The following is a 22,175-nucleotide window of genomic DNA, read 5'->3' as shown; positions in this document are numbered from 1 at the left end:
AGCTAGCTCTCGCAAATACTTTCTTTATGCAAGCAGTTACTACAGTTATGCAGTGCTAAGCTCCAAGTAGGGGAGAGAGGCCACCTGGGATCACCCTAGCCCACACCAGGAATGTGTCTAAACTGTGCAGGGCAGACTCCTGATACAAAAGGAGCTTACCCCACAAAGACAAAGCTACCAGAATAGGTCTACGTATCCTACTGCGCAGTGCAGGACTACCGGGTAACCTTAGAAGTCTGCTACACCCAGATAACCGATGACTGAGCCTCGTGCTACCCACCTAGGATGGGTTCTACGCAACTAGAGGGCAGGAGGGGGTCAGACTTAGTCTAAACGTGAGCACGAGTATCACTTATCACTTACTTCTCATCTACACTCCGGCAGAGTACATATCCTACATTGGGCAGGGATCCTCTGGCAACTCCTCTCCTCTTCCTTCTCTACAAAAGCTCTACTACATCAAGCACCTACTCCGAAAAGCACTGTTTCTTACTCTATTGTCAGCAGCTACATTTATCAAGATTTGCACTACCTGTATTGAGTGTACTGTTTCCCTGCAACATTAATCAGTAAAGTGTTCTATTTTTTATACTGAACGCAGGGGCCTCCTCTATTCGCACCTGCACCCATATACGCATCACCATTTACCTTAGGTTATTTTTCCTCTTCTCTGTGGGTGGCGGTACCGACATCCCGGGTGGGTCAACTACCACTCCAGGTTGCTGTGACAAGTGCTCAAGGGACCTGCAACAAGCCCGGAGGTTATCGACCAATTGGGGACATAAAGTGGTCACAAAACAGGTACCAACATCACACCTGTGTACTACTACAGTGCTGGCATAACGACAAATAACATTACAGTAACTGGCCAAGTACCACACTAGCAACTCAAATATACCCAAATTATATACAATCAGGCTTAGGCCGAGGCCCCTATGCTACACAGCGTGTTGCCTGGAAATATGTTGTATGACTACACACACAGTGCCTTCAACTATTAGCAAGCTCAGATAGGCCGGCTGCCATATACCCACTAATCCCATGAATATACAGTGTGCTGTGAGGTTCATTACACAATATAACGTGGCCTGTCACAGACAATAGCCCTGACTAAATTATCCACAGGCCCAATATCTGTCCCAGAAAGTTTAGCATGCACGCTTACTTACCCGGGTCTCCTTTAGATGGTTACTGAATGAGGGGGCCCCTCTTGTCAAAGTTCTGTAGCAAAGATGGCGGTTGTTTCCCTTCACAACTGGATTGGACACAACTCCTATGCTGTCTCTGCGAATCTCTCAACAAGACCCAGTCACAGACTAGTATAGCTGCTCTCCACAGCAGTTGGGGAGTCCTAGAAGATATTTGCTTCACGTAGATGGCGTCAGGTCTCAGTCTGCATCTACTACAGCCAGCCCTCTCAAAATGGCTGCTCCAGACCTCTCTCAGGTCACATCCATCAACTGTCAGGTTCATCTCCCTTGACAACAACAGTACATTAGAGGACAGTGGTACAGTACATTAGAGAGGACAGTGGTACAGTATATTAGAGGACAGTGGTACAGTACATTAGAGAGGACAGTGGTACAGTATATTAGAGGGGAGCAGTGGTACAGTACATTAGAGGGGACAGTTGTATAGTACATTAGAGAGGACAGTGGTACAGTATATTAGAGGGGGCAGTGGTACAGTACATTAGAGGGGACAGTGGTACAGTACATTAGAGAGGACAGGTGTACAGTACACTAGAGAGGACAGTGGTACATTACATTAGATGGGACAGTGGTACAGTACATTAGAGAAGACAGTGGTACAGTACATTAGAGAGGACAGTGGTACAGTAAATTAGAGGGGACAGTGGCACAGTACATTAGAGAGGACAGTGGTACAGTACATTAGAGGGGACAGTGGTACAATACATTAGAGATGACAGTGGTACAGTACATTAGAGGGGACAGTGGTGCAGTACATTAGAGGGGACAGTGGTACAATACATTAGAGAGGACAGTGGTACAGTACATTAGAGGGGACAGTGGTGCAGTACATCAGAGAGGACAGTGGTACAGTACATTAGAGCGGACAGTGGTACAGTACATTAGAGGGGACAGTGGTGCAGTACATTAGAGAGGACAGTGGTACAGTACATTAGAGGGGACAGAGCTACAGTACATTACACAGGACAGTGGTTCAGTACATTAGAGAGGACAGTGGTACAGTACATTAGAGGGGACAGTGGTACAGAACATTAGAGAGGACAGTGGTACAGTACATTAGAGGGGACAGAGCTACAGTACATTACACAGGACAGTGGTTCAGTACATTAGAGAGGACAGTGGTACAGTACATTAGTGGACAGTGGTACAGTACATTAGAGGGGACAGTTGTACAGTACATTAGAGAGGACAGTGGTACAGTACAATATTGGGGAACAGTGGTACAGTACATTACAGAGGACAGTGGTACAGCACATTAGAGGACAGTGGATTTAAGGGTCCAGGAACCCTTACAGCTACACCATAAACTTTAAATTACTTTTGTCCACCGCAAGACAAGCTCTTTATCAGTTCTGTATCAGTGGCCACATGGACACCAAGATATTTTATATAGAGGAAACCGTCCATTGAATGGGACAACCTAGTCCAGACATCAAGCCTCACCCTTACATCTACCATCTCAGGAAGACTTACCTTGACATTAGATATGAGGTAAAATTTGTGAATTAATGTAAATAGTAGGGGAAATAAGATGCAGGGCTGAGAGATATCCTGTGCTGCTTGAAAGTTTGTGAACCCTCCAAAATGTTTTTTTTTCCCCCTATATCTATATTATAGATATTAAAAGAATGAAATCAAACAAACAAGTATACAATATTATATTTTATTAAGGAAAGAGGATTCAATATCATACACTACCGTTCAAAAGTTTGGGGTCACATTGAAATGTCCTTATTTTTGAAGGAAAAGCACTGTACTTTTCAATGAAGATAACTTTACACTAGTCCTAACTTTAAACAAATACACTCTATACATTGCTAATGTGGTAAATGACTATTCTAGCTGCAAATGTCTGGTTTTTGGTGCAATATCTACATAGGTGTAAGTACCGGAGCCGCTCGCTTCACTGTTTGAACTGACAGGTCTTTCTGTGGCCGGAATTTACTGAATTCCGGGCGCAGAAAACTGACCTGTCAGTTATTTGCGAGGCTGCACAGATCCCGGCCAGAGCGTATACGATGTGTGTACGCGCCGGCCGGGATGCCATTGCTCAATAGGCTGTGTTGCACTGCACAAAAACTACGGCCGTTGTTGCCATCGGCAACAACGGCTGTAGTTTTACGTAGTGTGAACATAGCCTAAAAGGGATTGTGAATAAGGAAGGCCATCACTCTGCACCGCCATGCCATACCCAGTGGGCAGCGCTTGATTGGAGCCAATTTCATCCTACAACAGGACAATGACCCTAAACACCTCCAAATTGTGCAAGAACTATTTACAGCAGAAGCAGCAGCTGGTATTCTATCCTAGGTAATGGAGTGGCCAGCGCAGTCACCAGATCACCACCCCATTGTGGGAGCAGCTGGACCGTATGGTACGCCAGAAGTGCCCATCCAACCAATCCAACTTGTGGGAGCTGCTTCTAGAAGTGCGGGGGGCAATTTCTCCAGCTTACCCCAACAGATTAATAGCTAGAATGCCAAAGGTGTGCAATGCTGGAACTGCTGCAAAAGGAGGATTCTGGGACGGAAGCAAAGTGTGATGGAAGAACAATGTTATTTCACATACAAATCAGTATTTCTAACCTTGTCAATGTCTTGTCTCTATTTTCTATTCATATCACAACGTCTGGTGGTGAAGAAGTGCGACTTTTCATGGAAAACACAAAATTGTTTGGGTGACCCCAAACTTTTGAATGGTAGTGTATGTCTGTGAGTTGTAAAAGTTTGTGAAGCCTTGGTTCCATTATCAGACGACACCGTCCCCCCCTCCATTGTGTAACAATAACTGAAACTAAATATTCCAGGTAATATCACTCCATACAAAACAGGACCCCTTCTTGAGATGGGGGGACGAGAAGTCCTGTGGTTAGGGGATAGCATCGAATGGTGGGAGTGATGGAAGCTACCTCCACCAGGTGGCACCAGAGAGCGAGCACTGTTCTGGAGGAGAGCCACTTTGCATAATTTTCTTCTTCTATCCTTGTATCTCTCCCTGTAATGACTGTAATCTGCTGAGCTTGTGCCTCTTCACTGCAGCCGATCAGAAAGAGACGAGCTGCAGTGTAAAACATGGGGGATCTTCTGATAAGAGAGGGGGGAGGGTCCAGACTATACTGGACTCCAATAAAGGCTGCAGCTAAGCTGGAGTCACTGATCGTTGCTGTTTCGCACATTTCTATGTCGCTTCTCTTTTTACAGACGGACGAGAAGTGTTCAATAAAAGTTCCTCATAACTGCAGCAAGGACGGACGTGACACTATAGGGCTTAGCAGCTCTGGTGCTGCAGGGGTCGTGCTGTACTCACTGTCCGCCAGCAGATGTCGCTCTGCAGCTTTATCCTGCACAAGGTCAGAGCAGCCTCTCCCCAGCCTAAAGTGGCTGATAACAGGGAGCAATAGACTGTATTCGCTAAGATGTAGAGTTCTCCTGCACAGACTCTGAAGGCTGATATGGCCGTGTTCTGCAGCTGCTGTGAAACTACAACTCTCAGCATGCCCTGACAGAGTGAGCATGGGGAAGTCAGGTGGGGTAGCGCGCTGTGCACACTGCAGGATGTGGTGCGGGTGACGCAACAGGGTGAAGCAATGATTCTGTAACAGGGGGGGAGGATGAAATGTAGGACAATAACAGTCACCTAGAATACACACCTCAGCTGCTGCACAACCTCTTTGATGGGGCTTAATGTCAAACAATGCACTGACCAATCCAATACTGTCATGTCTGCTTCTCAAAGAGGTTCTGCAGCAGCTATAACATCTCCTGATAGTCCCTGTAACACATCTTTATTAGTACTGATCTCCTCATATGGGGCCCCAGGTGCAGAATCTTCTTACCCCTTGTGCTATGGCAGCGGGGGGTACTACCCCTTGTACCCCTGCCCTGTATATGTGTGCCCCCCTGTGACTAGCACTGGCCTCCTTATATCGGGCCCCTGTGGCCCCCAGTGAGGCTGCGACCTCTACACTTCAGATCATGTCTCCATTAACCCCTTGTTCGCTGACAGGGATCTGTGAAATAATCCATTTAACCCCTCATCTGCTGTAAGCCCCCGGGGGGGGGGGGGCTCTTCATTTACCGTATCCCCTGATTTAGCACCGCACTTAACCCCTCCCCTGCTGGGGAGGAAGACAAGACACCCACCCCGCTTCCTGCCCTCCTCCTCCTCCTCCTCACTTTTAGCTTAGACTTCTAAAAAAGCAGAAGTTTTGATGTAGACTCCCAGCAGGCGAGGGCGAGCATCACTCTGCGCTGGACTCCCATCTGCACACTCAGGTAAGTGGCCACTCGGGGAATCCCAGACAAGACCCATATGGAATGCACTGCCCCCGATGTAACCCTCGTGTAGTCCCTGAGATTGGCTATGGTCCATCCTCCTTTCCTGTGTGACCCCCATTGGGCTGCATTAGTGTAAGACCACCAGACGCGACCACCTGCAGCAGCCATAGCAACGTAATATTAGATCTGTGACCACTATGTCCTTTACTCATCCTCCTCCTGACACTAGGACCAGACCCTCACTTGTGCCACCTCTTCTATGCCAACCATCACCATTGCCCCATTTCCCAGGTGTCATCATGCTCAGGAAGGTCGTCCGCACCAGTAAGTTCCGCCACGTCTTCGGGCAGCCGGTGAAGGCCGATCAATGCTACGACGACATCCGAGTCTCTCAGAACACATGGGACAGCAACTTCTGCTGCGTCAACCCCAAGTTCTTGGCCATTGTGGTGGAGGCCAGCGGCGGAGGAGCCTTTATGGTCTTGCCCCTCTCTAAGGTAGGTGATGGATGCAGAGATAGTGGGCGCGTTACGTATGGGGGGTGAGCAGAGCCTGTTCTGGTGCATTACGTCGGAGGGTCCTGCATAGCCGTTTCTGGTGCATGGCGCTGGGTGGGTGGGGGTGGTATAAGGTCGGCAGAGCCGTTTTAGGCGCGTTGTCTGGGGGGGGGGCACAGACGTTTCTGGCACGTTGGGGGGACAGGGCAGTTTTTGGTGCGTCACGTCTGGGGGGGGGTCGTCTGCAGAGCTGTTTCTGGCACATTACGTCTGGAGGGGGGGTTGGCAGAGCCATTTATGGCGCGTTACGTTTCGGGAGGGGGGAAGGTTGGCAAAGCTGTTTCTGACATGTTAAGTCTGGGGTGGGGGGTCTGCAGAGCCATTTCTGGCGCATCGCGTCTTGGGGGGATCGTCTGCAGAGCTGTTTCTGCCATGTTTCATCTGGGGAAGGGGTCTGCAGAGCCGTTTCTGGTGTGTTACATCTGGGGGGGGGGGCTGCAAAGCCGTTCTGGCACGTTACGACTGGGGAAGGGGGTTGGCAGAGCCATTTTTGGTGTGTTACGTCTGTGTATGTGTGTGGGGGGGTCTGCATAGCTATTTCTGGCACGTTGCGTCGGGGGGGGGGGGGGTACTGAGCGGTTTTTGATGTGTTACGTCTGGGAGGGGGGGTGTCTCCAGAGCCGTTTCTGTAAGGTTACATCTGGGGGGGCCGTTTCTGGCGCTCTCGAGCGTTGGGTCAGGATGTTGTGGTTTTGTCATAGGAAGTGGAGAGAGCTGATGCAGGTGAAAAGGCGGCAGGGTTGTGTCATGGACTTATATGTGCAGAGATCTGGGTCGCCGACCCCGCCCACCCAACATGGGGCAAGACAGCGGGGGTTGTTATACCGAGGCCCATGTGGCCCGCATCTGCTCCATAAGAGGTGATATACAAAGCACAGTATTATAGCAGCTGTGATGTCATTGGTTGTAGTGATGTCATACAGTGTCACATGACATGATAAAGGTGATGTCAGTGAGCTGTATCCCTGGCACATAGGTGGGTGTGGGTATTGTGTAGATGGCACTGACAGGGCAGGAGCGGAGCACACACACAGAGATCACAGGGGCCGAGCACTGATAGCAGCACAATGGCCCCTGTGTGTCCCCGTGACTTCCCCGCTATGTGTGAGGGGGGATGTGATTTCCTCAGGGGGAAGATCGTCTTATGACCAACATAAAATCTCAGGAGCAGAGGATGAGGGTTAACTCCTTCAGTAATGAACAGTAGTTCCTGTGGGAGGCGGAACATATATATATATATATATATATATATATATATATATATGGGGGATTATGGTGTATAACACTATATGGGGGTTTTATGGTATATAGCAATATATGGGGGTGTTATGGTATATAGCACTATATGGGGGATTATGGTATATAGCTCTATATGGGGGATTATGGTATATAGCAATATATGGGGGTGTTATGGTATATAGCAATATATGGGGGTGTTATGGTATATAGCAATATATGGGGGTGTTATGGTATATAGCACTATATGTAGGTATTATGGTATATAGCAATATATGGGGGTGTTATGGTATATAGCAATATATGGGGGTGTTATGGTATATAGCAATATATGTAGGTATTATGGTATATAGCAATATATGGGGGTTTTATGGTATATAGCAATATATGGGAGTGTTATGGTATATAGCAATATATGTAGGTATTATGGTATATAGCAATATATGGGGGTGTTATGGTATATAGCAATATATGGGGGTGTTATGGTATATAGCAGTATATGGGGGTATTATGGTATATAGCAATATATGGGGGATTATGGTATATAGCAATATTATTGATGTATGATGTATGGGATATATGTCTGTATGGGGGTATTATGGTGTATGTGATATACCACTATATGGAGGTATTATGCTATATGATGTACAGCACTATATAGTAAAGTGTTACAGTGTATGATATAGGGCTGGGCGATATGGCCAAAAATTTTGGTCAGATACTATTTTAATGAGGTTTGAGACAAATGTATTGCTTCCTACTGTAACTGTGCTCCCCATGTAGTAGACAAGCCCCCTCTGTGCCCCATATAACTAGGTTTGCCAAATATGTGCCACTCTGCCCCCTATATAGTGTAGGAGATCTTCTTTGTGCCTCCATCTAGGTAGGGTGTAGTAGTGGAGGTATAGTGGATAAGGGGTGTAGTAGTACAGGTACAGATAAGGGGTGTAGTAGTACAGGTATAGATGAGGAGTGTAGTAGTACAGGTATAGATGAGGAGTGTAGTAGTAGTACAAGTGTAGACAGTGGGGGTCTTTGGCACCAAGCACCCCAAGCAATCGCTTGGGGCCCCCAACATCCAGGGGGGCCCCCACTCCCTGCTCTTGTGCTCAAGACCGCTGGACAGGGCCGCTGCCCCGCTCGCTGCTGCCATCTGAACTGTAACTATGAGCACTCGTAATGAGCGCTCATAGTTACATGCAGCAGCAGCACTGACAGGGCGGGAGCCATTGGCTCCCTTCCTGTCAGTCACTCTTGTGGCCGCAGGAAGGGTTTTCCCTGCGGTCACAAGTGGCAGCTTTGTCCTTGTGGTGCCGGCGCTCCAGTGACATCAGGACAAGCCAGGACAAGGGGAGTGCAGCCTCTTGTGATCGCAGGGAAAACCCTTCCTGCGGCCACAAGAGTGAAGAAAAGAGGAGACGCCCGGACCCAGGTGAGTATAAGTGTTTATTTTATTGTGTTATATACTATATGGGAGGGGGAGCACACAGGGGTCTGTTTAACTGGGGGAGCGCACATCGGGGGTCTAAATAAATGATGGGAGCACACAGGGGTGCTATATAACAGGGGGAGCACACAGGGGGGCTATAGACTACTGGGGCTTCACAGAGGGGTCTATATACTACTGGGGGCAGCACACTGGGGTCTATATACTACTTGGGGCAGCAGAATGGGGTCTACATACAACTTGGAGAGCACACAGGAGGTCTATATCCAAGTAGGGGAGCACACAGGGGGGCTATATACTACTGGGGGAGCACACAGGGGTCTATATACTACTGGTGGGGCACACAGGGGGTCTATATACTACTGGGGGAACATACAGGTGGTCTATATACTACTTGTGAGGCACACAGGTGGTCTATATATAACTGGGGGAGCACACAGGGGTCTGTATACTACAGGGGCAGCACACAAGGGGTTTATACACTACTGGAGGAGCACACAGGGGTCTATATCCAAGTGGGGGAGCACACAGGAGGTCTATATCCAACTGGGGGAGCACACAGGGGGGCTAAATACCCCTGAGAGAGCACACGGGGGCCTATATACTAGTGGGGGAGCACACAGGGGGTATATACAACTGGGGGCAGCACACAGGGGGTCTATATACAACTGGGGCAGCACACAGGAGGTCTATATACTTCTGGGGGAGCACATGGGGGGGCTATATATAACTGGGGGAACACACAGGGGTCTATATACTACTGGGGGAAGCAAACAAGGGGTATATAATACAGGGGGCAGGACACAAGGGGTATATACTATTGGGGGCAGCACACAAGGAGTTCATATTACTGGCGTTAGCGCACAAGGGGTATATACTACTGGGGGCAACACACAGCGGTCTATTGTTTTGGAACGCGTGTTGAGGGGGGGCCCAGACATAACTTCGCTTGGGGCCCCAGAAATGCCAAGACCGCCCCTGGGTGTAGATGAGGGGTGACTGGGGCAGCTGGGGGTGACTGAGGGTGACTGGGGGTCACTGAAGGAGACTGGGGCAGCTAAGCACACACCCCTACTCCTCTCACCCCGGCACACTTGCAGGTCCCAGTCTCTGGATGAGACTGCAGGATAAGGTGATAGGGTCGCTGCCATTAAAGGAACTGTCCAACGAGAACGGGGGTCTGCACTGCACCCCGCTATCCTGCTGTACAGCTCCAGCACCGGCAGCGACCCTTATCCTGCAGTCTCATCCAGAGACCGGGGAGCGGGACGCTATGTGTAAGGGGCAGGTCAGCGGCGGCTCTGCTAGCTTATGCAGCTGGAGGGCGCCCTCCTGCCCCACACCTCTCTGGACAGCCCGCTGGTAAACCCCACATCCCGCTCACTGGCACACACCTCAACGCCCGTTGCCCACAGCAAACCACACCGGACCGCCCGCCGCAGCCGCATACAGCACTACCTGCCGCACACCACACCTATTACCTAGGCTGAATCCCCGAATTCCAGGCGGTCCCCGGGCACACTCCTCCTTCCCCATGAAGCGGGAAGGTATCAGCAATCTAATGCGGCAGGTACGGGAATGTTCGAGTTCGATCAACTCTACTCATGAGCAAATTGCAGAGATAATGAGGAGCTTCGCTATTAGGGTGCGTTCACACGTACAGGATCCGCAGCAGTGTTATCCAGGAAAGGCCCCCCACCCCCTGAGCGTTATCCAGGAAAGGCCCCCCACCCCCAGAGCGTTACGGCGAGCGCCTCAGCTATGGGGAAGTGACGCGGCGCCTCACACTTGCCCTTATTTGGTTCTCTAGGTCGATGGCTGCGACACCTTCCTTGCACAAACCACAAGGATGGGAGGAACAAGTGTGAAACACCCACATCACTATTGTCACCGCTGCAGAGAATCTCACCGCAGAGGATTGCGCAGCATCATGTCTGACCTGTAGTGTAATAAGTGAAGGCTGCGTGTATACGCTCACTAGTACATGCTATATATTCAGGGATCTCCATCTTATCGGGGAAACTCGCTGGTTGTCAGTCTTTAAGCCCATTCAGTATCCGTCCCGATAAGCAGAGCTGCAATCACAATTCTGCTGTCTTCCTGTGGACGTCTCACTGCTGCCCCCTTGTGTCTGTAAACAGAACCTCTGCATCAGTGCATTATAGAAGATGTAGCGTTCACACCAGATGCCACACAGGATATTATGGGGGAGATTTATCAAAGGGGTGTAAAGAAGAACTGGCCCAGTTGCCCCTAGCAACCAATCAGATCCCCTTTTATTCTTCAAAGATTCCTTGGAGAATGAAGGGTGGATTCTGATTGGTTGCTAGGGGCAACTGGGCCAATTCTACATCACACCTGTTAGATCTGCCTCTATGTGTAATGGAGACTCCCCCCCCCCCCCCCCCCCCATCTAACGTGTCCCCCATCATCTCTCCACAGACCGGCCGATTGGATAAGTCACAGCCGCTGGTATGTGGGCACACGGCGCCGGTGCTGGACATCGACTGGTGCCCACACAACGACAACGTCATCGCCAGCGGCTCAGAGGACTGCTCTGTCATGGTAAGAATGGTGGATGTAGGGGTCACATGGATTAGACTGTGGCCTAGTGGTAAAGCCATATAATGAGGCCCTGCCTGCTTGTACCCTTGAACCCATTATAGCCCCTATATTTATGGGGACACCATAGAGCAGGGGCCCTGCCTGTACCCCCATTATAGCCCCTATATTTATGGGCACTCTATAGTGCAGGGGCCTCCCTGTACCCCCCCATTGTAGCCCCTATATTTAAGGGGATACCATGGAGCAGGGGCCCTGCCTGTACCCCCATTATAGCCCCCATTTATGGGGGCTCCACAGAGCAGTAGTGAAGATGACTAGGGGGAGCGAGGTGATGCCCTGGAAGGTAATGGGGGTGGGATACTCTACACTGCCCCCTGATGGTGACCATGTCTGTGCAGCATCAGAACCGGACACCATACAATTCATCATGTCTCCACTTTGTACCCCAGGTCTGGGAGATCCCGGATGGCGGTCTGACCCGCTCCCTCACAGAGCCCATCGTCACCCTGGAAGGTCACACAAAGAGGGTGGGGATCGTGCTGTGGCACCCGACTGCCCTGAACGTCCTGCTAAGTGCGGGTAAGGACTCACGTCATGTATATGGGGGAGGGTAGCGGTGTCCTGTACTATGACATCATATACCTCAGTGTTAGTACAGGACACTGCTATCCTCCCCCACACTAACACTGAGGTATATGATGTCATAGTACAGAACACTGCTATCCCTCACACTAACACTGTGGTATATGATGTCATAGTACAGGACACCGCTACCCTCCCCCAAACTAACACTGCGGTATATGATGTCATAGTACAGAACACTGCTATCCCTCACACTAACACTGTGGTATATGATGTCATAGTACAGGACACCGCTACCCTCCCCCACACTAACACTGCGGTATATGATGTCATAGTACAGAACACTGCTATCCCTCACACTAACACTGCGGTATATGATGTCATAGTACAGAACACTGCTATCCCTCACACTAACACTGCGGTATATGATGTCATAGTACAGGACACCGCTACCCTCCCCCGCACTAACACTGCGGTATATGATGTCATAGTACAGAACACCGCTATCCTCCCCCTACACTGACACTGCGGTATATGATGTCATAGTACAAAACACCGCTATTCTCCGACACTAACACTGTGGTATATGATGTCATAGTACAGGACACTGCTATCCTCCCCCACACTATGACATCATATACCACAGTGTTAGTGTCGGAGGATAGCGGTGTTTTGTACTATGACATCATATACCGCAGTGTCAGTGTAGGGGGAGGATAGCGGTGTTCTGTACTATGACATCATATACCGCAGTGTTAGTGCGGGGGAGGGTAGCGGTGTCCTGTACTATGACATCATATACCGCAGTGTTAGTGTGAGGGATAGCAGTGTTCTGTACTATGACATCATATACCGCAGTGTTAGTGTGAGGGATAGCAGTGTTCTGTACTATGACATCATATACCGCAGTGTTAGTGTGGGGGAGGGTAGCGGTGTCCTGTACTATGACATCATATACCACAGTGTTAGTGTGAGGGATAGCAGTGTTCTGTACTATGACATCATATACCGCAGTGTTAGTGTGAGGGATAGCAGTGTTCTGTACTATGACATCATATACCGCAGTGTTAGTGTGGGGGAGGGTAGCGGTGTCCTGTACTATGACATCATATACCGCAGTGTTAGTGGGGGAGGATAGCAGTGTTCTGTACTATGACATCATATACCGCAGTGTTAGTGTGGGGGAGGGTAGTTGTGTTCTGTACTATGACATCATATACCGCAGTGATGGGGGGAGGATAGCGGTGCCATATACCATCATATCTCCTGCCCCCAGGCTGTGATAACGTCATCCTGATCTGGGACGTTGGCTGCGGACAGTCCATCATCTCCATAGACGAGACCCACACCGACCTCATCTACAGCGTGGCCTGGAACAGGAACGGCTCCCTTCTCTGCACCTCCTGCAAGGACAAGAAGCTCCGGATTATAGAGCCCAGAGCCGGGACCATTGTGGCGGTAAGTGTGCAGAGCATCGCACCTCCAACCTGCAGAACTTTCCAATGTTGCCAGGTTGTATTACGGATGTAAGTCCCTGAAGTCGTCATAAAAGAGTCACTGATCACTGGTGGGGCCAGGACTCCATGTTCCATGTGTGAATGTGGCGTAAGGGCAATACCTGTCCACACCAGCAGGGGGCAGCACAATAGTCACCCCTATGGATCACCTAATGATTACACCGCTCTCTATCTGCAGGAAAAGGAGAAGCCCCACGAGGGCAGCCGGCCAGTCCGCGCCGTCTTCGTGTCAGACGATCAGATACTAACCACAGGGTTCAGCCGGATGAGCGAGAGGCAAGTGGCCTTATGGGACACGGTGAGTCGGCATCAGGAGAAGTGACCACCATGGTCCTGGAGCCCCTCTTCTCAGGCTGCTCTATGTATTCTGTCAGGGTGCGATAATCTGCATATAGCATCTCTGCAGATCATCTCACCTCCCAGACCCTCGCTCACCTCTGCTTCCCCCTTTACAGAAAGCCTTTGACTCCCCGCTGACCCTGCAGGAGCTGGACACCAGCAGCGGGGTCCTCATCCCCTTCTATGACCCAGACACCGGCATCGTCTACCTGTGCGGGAAGGTGGGTATATGGCAGGGGGGGTTATGGCGGAGGGGGGGCGTATATGGTGCGGTGTTACAGAGTGACGCCTCTCCATCTCACTGCAGGGTGACAGCAGCATCCGCTACTTCGAGGTGACGGACGAGAGCCCCTACGTCCACTTCCTGTCCCAGTACAGCAGTAAGGAGTCCCAGCGGGGGATGGGCTACATGCCAAAACGCGGTCTGGAGGTGAACAAGTGTGAGATAGCCAGGTGAGGAGTACGCCCCCTACCTGCGGGCCCCCCCATAGCTCCTCAGACCCAGCACCCCATGACCCAGACTCTAATTCGGTTTCAGATTTTACAAGCTGCATGAGAGGAAGTGTGAGCCGATCGCCATGACGGTGCCCAGGAAGGTGAGACCATACTGCCGGTATACAGGAAGGGGGGGGTGTGATATACGGGGAGAGGTGGGGGGCGGTGCACCTCTAAGGCTCTGACCCCCCCTCCCCCGCAGTCTGACCTCTTCCAGGAGGATCTGTACCCGGACACCATGGGCCCCGATCCGGCACTTACCACAGAGGAGTGGCTGTCTGGCAAGAACGCGGAGCCGCTGCTCATCTCCCTGAAGGACGGCTACGTCCCCAGCAAAGGCCGAGAACTGAAGGTCACCAAGAACATCCTGAACGTGCGCCTGCCGAAACGCAGCCAGTCCTCCAACGGGGGCGGAGCATGTGCGGTAAGTGGCAGTAAATGGGACATAGCATGCGTTATGAGTGGCATTACATGGGGGCGGCGCATGTGTGGTGAGTGGCCGTAAATGGGGAGGGGAATGTGTGGTGATTGGCAGTAAGTGGGGTGGGGCATGTGTGGTAGGCGGCAGTAAATGGGGCGGGGCATGTGCAGTGAGTGGCATTACATAGGGCAGGGCATGTGCAGTGAGTGGCAGTACAGGGGAGCAGACATGTGCGGTAAGTGGCAGTAAATGGGACGGAGCATGTGTTATGAGTGGCATTACATGGGGGCGGGGCATGTGTGGCGAGTGGCAGTAAATGGGGAGGGGCATGTGTGATAAGTGGCATTACATGGGGGCGGAGCATGTGTGGTGAGTGGCAGTACATGGGAGCAGACATGTGCGGTGACAGTATATGGGGGCGGGGCATGTGTGGTGAGTGGCAGTAAATGGGGCGGACCATGTGTGGTAGGCAGAGTCACCCACAGCTAGTAACTAATGATCACTACTTGCTGTCAGTGAATGGAATATTCTGCTCCAGCTGCACCGTGACCTGTAATAACCGCCTGTATATTATAACACACTGTCCCCATACACAGGACGTCACCCTGGAGCAGCTCCTGGAGGATATAAAGCAGCTGAAGACGACCGTTGCGGAGCAGGAGAAACGCATTGCGCAGCTGGAAGGGAAAGCGTCCGACTGAGGAGCACCTTAAAGCGGGCCCCCAGTCATGGACTCTTATGACCTCAATGACACATCAGGCCCCTTTAACTGCACTCCTCGAAGAGTCTGAGATGATGGAATAGCAGACACTGTTACAACACATGGGGCTGGGTTATGACTCCGCCCCCCTGACCCCTGAAGGTGTAAATAATATTATAACGGTACGAGACCCCCCTGAAGGGGGCGACATCTCCTTTTTAGCCACTCTGGGATAAGCTGGGTGACAGCCTAGAAGATTATACAGGGATAGAAAATATCCAAAAGAAACAGCGACACCCCTGTCCTCAGGCTGTGTGTGGTATGACAACTCCACTCCATTCACTACAGTGAAGACTGAGGACAAGAGGGGTGCAGTCTCTAATCCTGGGGTCACCCCCCTTTAAGGACTGGCACCCAGCTTTCCTGGTGTCCTGAGAGGCAAATCATATCCAATAATACAGCTGGGGAAGAGGGGGAATGCTACTGCACAGGGGCCTGGGAAAGCTGGAGGAGCTGCAATGACTCCATATTGGCCGTCACCCAGCTTTACCAGAACCCCCACAAGAAGTTGACTCTTTCATTGCTGGATTTATTTTTTATTATATATTAATGTGTGAGATCTGGAGAATAAACTGAATGACGTGTCACCTGCTGCCTGATCCTTACTCCTGTGTCTGGGGGCTGTGCTTTCAGCTGTTGCAAAACTACAACTCCCAGCATGCCCTGAGAGCCGCAAGCTGTCAGGGCATGCTGGGAGTTGTAGTTTTGGACCAGCTGGAGAACACTGTGACCCCCTTTAAATCATCCTCTATGCATCACCTACAGGACAGGGAGACGTCTAAGTCACCACAATATCATTTATTCTTACATCATGATTAACCCTCTAGATGCCAGTCACCTATCCCAGGCTGCAGAATGTCCATAGAGACCATCAGATGGCGCTACAGTCCACACAACAATGGCCGCCAGCGTGGTCCCATCACTTTTGCTTCTCTTGCTCCCACTGGGCTGGAGTCAGTGTCTTCTGTTCAAAGGCGTGAATGATCTTCAGCTCTTCTGCCAGAACACTGTTCACAAGCCTGTAGGTGGCAGCAGAGAGTCACACATAATACAATGTAACGTATGTACACAGTGACCCCACCAGCAGAATAGTGAGTGCAGCTCTGGAGTATAATACAGGATGGAACCCAGGATCAGTAATGTAATGTATGTACACAGTGACCCCACCAGCAGAATAGTGAGTGCAGCCCTGGAGTATAATACAGGATACGTAATGTAATGTATGTACACAGTGACCCCACCAGCAGAATAGTGAGTGCAGCTCTGGAGTATAATACAGGATACGTAATGTAATGTATGTACACAGTGACCCCACCAGCAGAATAGTGAGTGCAGCTCTGGAGTATAATGCAGCATATATATACACATGTTCTCCTCACCGGTGACGCTGTAACAGAGCTTTTCCTTCAAACTGTGGAGACACGATGATCACCTTGAAGCTGGTGGAGCAGTGGTTCGGTGATGTGTCTTCTACTTCCTGAAGGAGGTCAGTGACACCATTAGAGGATGGAAATAAAACACCTGGTGCACTACCATTCCCAGCAATCACTATTAGTTTATCAGCTATATTCCCCTCATCATCTCCCATGTGATCTCCTGGACCATCCTCCTCTCTGACCCTCCGGTCCATCCCCTTTACCTCCCTATGTAAGCCCTCGGGGGCAGGGTCCTCTCTCAGTATGTAATACCTGGCGGGCAGGGTCCTCTCTCCCTATGTAAGCCCTCGCGGGCAGGGTCCTCTCTCTCTATGTAACCCCCCGGGGGCAGGGTCCTCTCTCCCTATGTAAGCCCTCGCGGGCAGGATCCTCATTCCCTATGTAAGCCCTCGGGGGCAGGATCCTCATTCCCTATGTAAGCCCTCGGGGGCAGGGTCCTCTCTCCCTATGTAAGCCCTCGGGGGCAGGGTCCTCTCTCCCTATGTAAGCCCTCGGGGGCTGGGTCCTCTCTCCCTATGTAAGCCCTCGGGGGCAGGGTCCTCTCTCCCTATGTAAGCCCTCGGGGGCAGGGTCCTCTCTCCCTATGTAAGCCCTCGGGGGCAGGGTCCTCTCACCCTATGTAAGCCCTCGGGGGCAGGGTCCTCTCACCCTATGCAAGCCCTCGGGGGCAAGGTCCTCTCTCCCTATGCAAGCCCTCGCGGGCAGGGTCCTCTCTTCCTATGCAAGCCCTCGCGGGCAGGGTCCCCTCTCCCTATGTAAGCGCTCGCGGGCAGGGTCCTCTCTCAGTATGTAAGCCCTCGCGGGCACGGTCCTCTCTCCCTATGTAAGTCCTCGCGGGCAGGGTCCTCTCTCCCTATGTAAGCCCTCGGGGGCAGGGTCCTCTCTCCCTATGTAAGCCCTCGGGGGCAGGGTCCTCTCTCCCTATGTAAGCCCTTGCGGGCAGGGTCCTCTCTCCCTATGTAAGCCCTCGGGGGCAGGGTCCTCTCTCCCTATGTAAGCCCTCGGGGGCAGGGTCCTCTCTCCCTATGTAAGCCCTCGTGGGCAGGGTCCTCTCTCCCTATGTAAGCCCTCGGGGGCAGGGTCCTCTCTCCCTATGTAAGCCCTCGCGGGCAGGGTCCTCTCTCCCTATGTAAGCCCTCGGGGGCAGGGTCCTCTCTCCCTATGTAAGCCCTCGGGGGCAGGGTCCTCTCTCCCTATGTAAGCCCTCGGGGGCAGGGTCCTCTCTCCCTATGTAAGCCCTCGGGGGCAGGGTCCTCTCTCCCTATGTAAGCCCTCGGGGGCAGGGTCCTCTCTCCCTATGTAAGCCCTCGGGGGCAGGGTCCTCTCTCCCTATGTAAGCCCTCGGGGGCAGGGTCCTCTCTCCCTATGTAAGCCCTCGGGGGCAGGGTCCTCTCTCCCTATGTAAGCCCTCGGGGGCAGGGTCCTCTCTCCCTATGTAAGCCCTCGGGGGCAGGGTCCTCTCTCCCTATGTAAGCCCTCGGGGGCAGGGTCCTCTCTCCCTATGTAAGCCCTCGGGGGCAGGGTCCTCTCTCCCTATGTAAGCCCTCGGGGGCAGGGTCCTCTCTCCCTATGTAAGCCCTCGGGGGCAGGGTCCTCTCTCCCTATGTAAGCCCTCGGGGGCAGGGTCCTCTCTCCCTATGTAAGCCCTTGCGGGCAGGGTCCTCTCTCCCTATGTAAGCCCTTGCGGGCAGGGTCCTCTCTCCCTATGTAAGCCCTCGGGGGCAGGGTCCTCTCTCCCTATGTAAGCCCTCGGGGGCAGGGTCCTCTCTCCCTATGTAAGCCCTCGGGGGCAGGGTCCTCTCTCCCTATGTAAGCCCTCGGGGGCAGGGTCCTCTCTCCCTATGTAAGCCCTCGGGGGCAGGGTCCTCTCTCCCTATGTAAGCCCTCGGGGGCAGGGTCCTCTCTCCCTATGTAAGCCCTCGGGGGCAGGGTCCTCTCTCCCTATGTAAGCCCTCGGGGGCAGGGTCCTCTCTCCCTATGTAAGCCCTCGGGGGCAGGGTCCTGTAAGCCCTCGGGGGCAGGGTCCCTCTCTCCCTATGTAAGCCCTCGGGGCAGGGTCCTCTCTCCCTATGTAAGCCCTCGGGGGCAGGGTCCTCTCTCCCTATGTAAGCCCTCGGGGGCAGGGTCCTCTCTCCCTATGTAAGCCCTCGGGGGCAGGGTCCTCTCTCCCTATGTAAGCCCTCGGGGGCAGGGTCCTCTCTCCCTATGTAAGCCCTCGGGGGCAGGGTCCTCCCTCCCTATGTAAGCCCTCGGGGGCAGGGTCCTCCCTCCCTATGTAAGCCCTCGGGGGCAGGGTCCTCTCTCCCTATGTAACCCCTCAGTGGCAGGGTCCTCTCTCCCTATGTAAGCCCTCGGGGGCAGGGTCCTCTCTCCCTATGTAAGCCCTCGGGGGCAGGGTCCTCTCTCCCTATGTAAGCCCTAGGGGGCAGGGTCCTCTCTCCCTATGTAAGCCCTAGGGGGCAGGGTCCTCTCTTCCTATATAAGCCCTCGGGGGCAGGGTCCTCTCTTCCTATATAAGCCCTCGGGGGCAGGGTCCTCTCTCCCTATATAAGCCCTCGGGGGCAGGGTCCTCTCTTAGCCCCTCCCTCCACAGAGTAACTATAGCAACCTAAAGATGTGACAGGACGGGGACACCCCTACTGATCACAAGCGGCTGATAACATTATACGTGGGGAGGTCACGTGACCGGCTCATATACTACCCGGCTATACTGTATACTCAGAGCGAATAATAAGGTACATGACATAAAATGTGCTGAGACTTGTAGTCCCTGTAGAGACGCGCAGTCACGTGATCCCCGGTGTGTCTGCTCACCACGTGCTCGGCCTGCAGCTCCCGCCTCAGCTTCTCCTTCAGGGTCTCTGCAGTGATCGCTCCGTCTCCGGCCATGATGGTACAAGCCGCCGCACTGCGCATGCGCACACTACCGCATTGCCAGGCCCTCCTCCACTTGTCATTGGTCTCATTAGTCCAAATTGAGTTTACAGGGATAACAGACAGGACTCTCGTCCAATAAGACAGGCGCTTTTGAAAGAAAAAGGCGGGGACAAATACAAATGTGACCAATCGGAACCTCCCCGGCATTTCTGGCCAGGGCTGCCCCGGTCATCGCCTGAAAATGGGGATTGGACCATTTTACGTTTTCGCGGGATTTTGGGGGATTTTATCGATAAGATGTAAATATGAGCTGTAATAAATGTCAGGTGACCGGGCACAGCCCCTCGTCTCTGGGTATTTAGGGCGTCATCAATCGTATGTGACAGGAGATTATACAGGGCAGCCCGTCTCTATGCAGCCGCATATCCGGAGGACCCGTAACCAGGAAGTGACGTAAGGCCGGGAGAGCGGAGGCGTCTGCGGGTGAGGGAGCTCTGTCTGCTATCATGGGAACACACTGTGTAGTATATAGGTATACAGGGAGTAGTACTGTGCAGTGTATATGTATACGGGGAGAAGTACTGTGTAGTATATATGTATACGGGGAGAAGTAGTACTGTGCAGTATATATGTATACGGGGAGACGTAGTACTGTGCAGTATATATGTATACGGGGAGAAGTAGTACTGTGCAGTATATATGTATACGGGGAGTAGTACTGTGCAGTATATATGTATACAGGGAGATGTACTGTGCAGTATATATGTATACGGGGAGAAGTAGTACTGTGCAGTGTATATGTATACGGGGAGAAGTACTGTGTAGTATATAGGTATACAGGGAGTAGTACTGTGCAGTATAGATGTATACGGGGAGAAGTACTGTGCAGTATATATGTATACGGGGGAGAAGCGGTACTGTGCAGTATATATGTATACAGGGAGAAGTAGTACTGTGCAGTGTATATGTATACAGGGAGAAGTAGTACTGTGCAGTATAGATGTATACAGGGAGAAGTAGTACTGTGCAGTGTATATGTATACGGGGAGAAGTAGTACTGTGCAGTGTATATGTATACGGGGAGAAGTAGTACTGTGCAGTGTATATGTATACGGGGAGAAGTAGTACTGTGCAGTATATATGTATACAGGGAGAAGTAGTACTGTGCAGTGTATATGTATACAGGGAGAAGTAGTACTGTGCAGTATAGATGTATACAGGGAGAAGTAGTACTGTGCAGTGTATATGTATACGGGGAGAAGTAGTACTGTGCAGTGTATATGTATACGGGGAGAAGTAGTACTGTGCAGTGTATATGTATACGGGGAGAAGTAGTACTGTGCAGTGTATATGTATACGGGGAGAAGTACTGTGTAGTATATATGTATACGGGGAGAAGTAGTACTGTGCAGTGTATATGTATACAGGGAGATGTACTGTGCAGTATATATGTATACAGGGAGAAGTAGTACTGTGCAGTGTATATGTATACGGGGAGAAGTAGTACTGTGTAGTATATAGGTATACAGGGAGTAGTACTGTGCAGTATATATGTATACGGGGGAGAAGCGGTACTGTGCAGTGTATATGTATACGGGGAGAAGTAGTACTGTGCAGTGTATATGTATACGGGGAGAAGTAGTACTGTGCAGTGTATATGTATACAGAGAGAAGTAGTACTGTGCAGTGTATATGTATACAGGGAGAAGTAGTACTGTGCAGTGTATATGTATACAGGGAGAAGTAGTACTGTGCAGTGTATATGTATACAGGGAGAAGTGGTACTGTGCAGTGTATATGTATACAGGGAGAAGCGGTACTGTGCAGTGTATATGTATACAGGGAGAAGTAGTACTGTGCAGTGTATATGTATACAGGGAGAAGCGGTACTGTGCAGTGTATATGCATACGGGGAGTAGCGGTACTGTGCAGTGTATATGCATAATGGGAGAAGCGGTACTGTGCAGTGTATATGTATACGGGGAGAAGCGGTACTGTGCAGTGTATATGTATACGGGGGAGAAGCGGTACTGTGCAGTGTATATGTATACGGGGGAGAAGCGGTACTGTGCAGTGTATATGTATACGGGGAGAAGCGGTACTGTGCAGTGTATATGCATAATGGGAGAAGCGGTACTGTGCAGTGTATATGCATACGGGGAGTAGCGGTACTGTGCAGTGTATATGCATACGGGGAGTAGCGGTACTGTGCAGTGTATATGCATACGGGGAGTAGCGGTACTGTGCAGTGTATATGCATACGGGGAGTAGCGGTACTGTGCAGTGTATATGCATAATGGGAGAAGCGGTACTGTGCAGTGTATATGTATACGGGGAGTAGCGGTACTGTGCAGTGTATATGCATACGGGGAGTAGCGGTACTGTGCAGTGTATATGCATACGGGGAGTAGCGGTACTGTGCAGCCCCTGATTGGTGGCCGCTCTCTGTCTCGGC

At 51.4% G+C, this 22,175-nt stretch overlaps 3 protein-coding genes across 5 annotated transcripts in view; 2 read left to right on the top strand and 1 right to left on the bottom strand.

Annotated features, from left to right (window-relative positions):
• Positions 1 to 5,398: 5,398 nt before the first annotated feature.
• On the top strand, positions 5,399 to 15,994 carry CORO1A (coronin 1A). Its single transcript, XM_069984500.1, has 11 exons — positions 5,399 to 5,485; positions 5,780 to 5,985; positions 11,171 to 11,293; positions 11,743 to 11,872; positions 13,152 to 13,333; positions 13,571 to 13,690; positions 13,848 to 13,952; positions 14,039 to 14,184; positions 14,270 to 14,327; positions 14,429 to 14,650; positions 15,244 to 15,994. Exons 2-11 carry the CDS (start codon positions 5,788 to 5,790, stop codon positions 15,346 to 15,348), a joined length of 1,389 nt encoding a protein of 462 aa, XP_069840601.1. The 5' UTR covers positions 5,399 to 5,485; positions 5,780 to 5,787; the 3' UTR covers positions 15,349 to 15,994.
• A 192-nt stretch (positions 15,995 to 16,186) lies between these two features.
• Positions 16,187 to 20,108, bottom strand: LOC138801558 (bolA-like protein 2). Its single transcript, XM_069984504.1, has 3 exons — positions 19,658 to 20,108; positions 16,787 to 16,884; positions 16,187 to 16,426 (listed from the first exon to the last, which is right to left on the bottom strand). The coding sequence occupies exons 1-3, from the start codon at positions 19,925 to 19,927 to the stop codon at positions 16,327 to 16,329; spliced, it is 468 nt and encodes a 155-aa protein (XP_069840605.1). The 5' UTR covers positions 19,928 to 20,108; the 3' UTR covers positions 16,187 to 16,326.
• Positions 19,762 to 22,175, top strand: part of LOC138801557 (structure-specific endonuclease subunit slx1-like) — an 8,362-nt gene continuing 5,948 nt past the window's right edge. The window contains exon 1 of one of the 3 annotated variants that reach the window (XM_069984503.1): positions 19,762 to 20,173. The gene's annotated coding sequence lies outside the window, so the exon portion shown is untranslated. The other 2 variants (XM_069984501.1, XM_069984502.1) reach the window with 2 other exon arrangements.

Source organism: Dendropsophus ebraccatus, chromosome 9 (assembly GCF_027789765.1).
Source record: "Dendropsophus ebraccatus isolate aDenEbr1 chromosome 9, aDenEbr1.pat, whole genome shotgun sequence".
NCBI lineage: Eukaryota > Metazoa > Chordata > Amphibia > Anura > Hylidae > Dendropsophus > Dendropsophus ebraccatus.
This window is presented reverse-complemented; position numbering and strand designations above follow the sequence as displayed.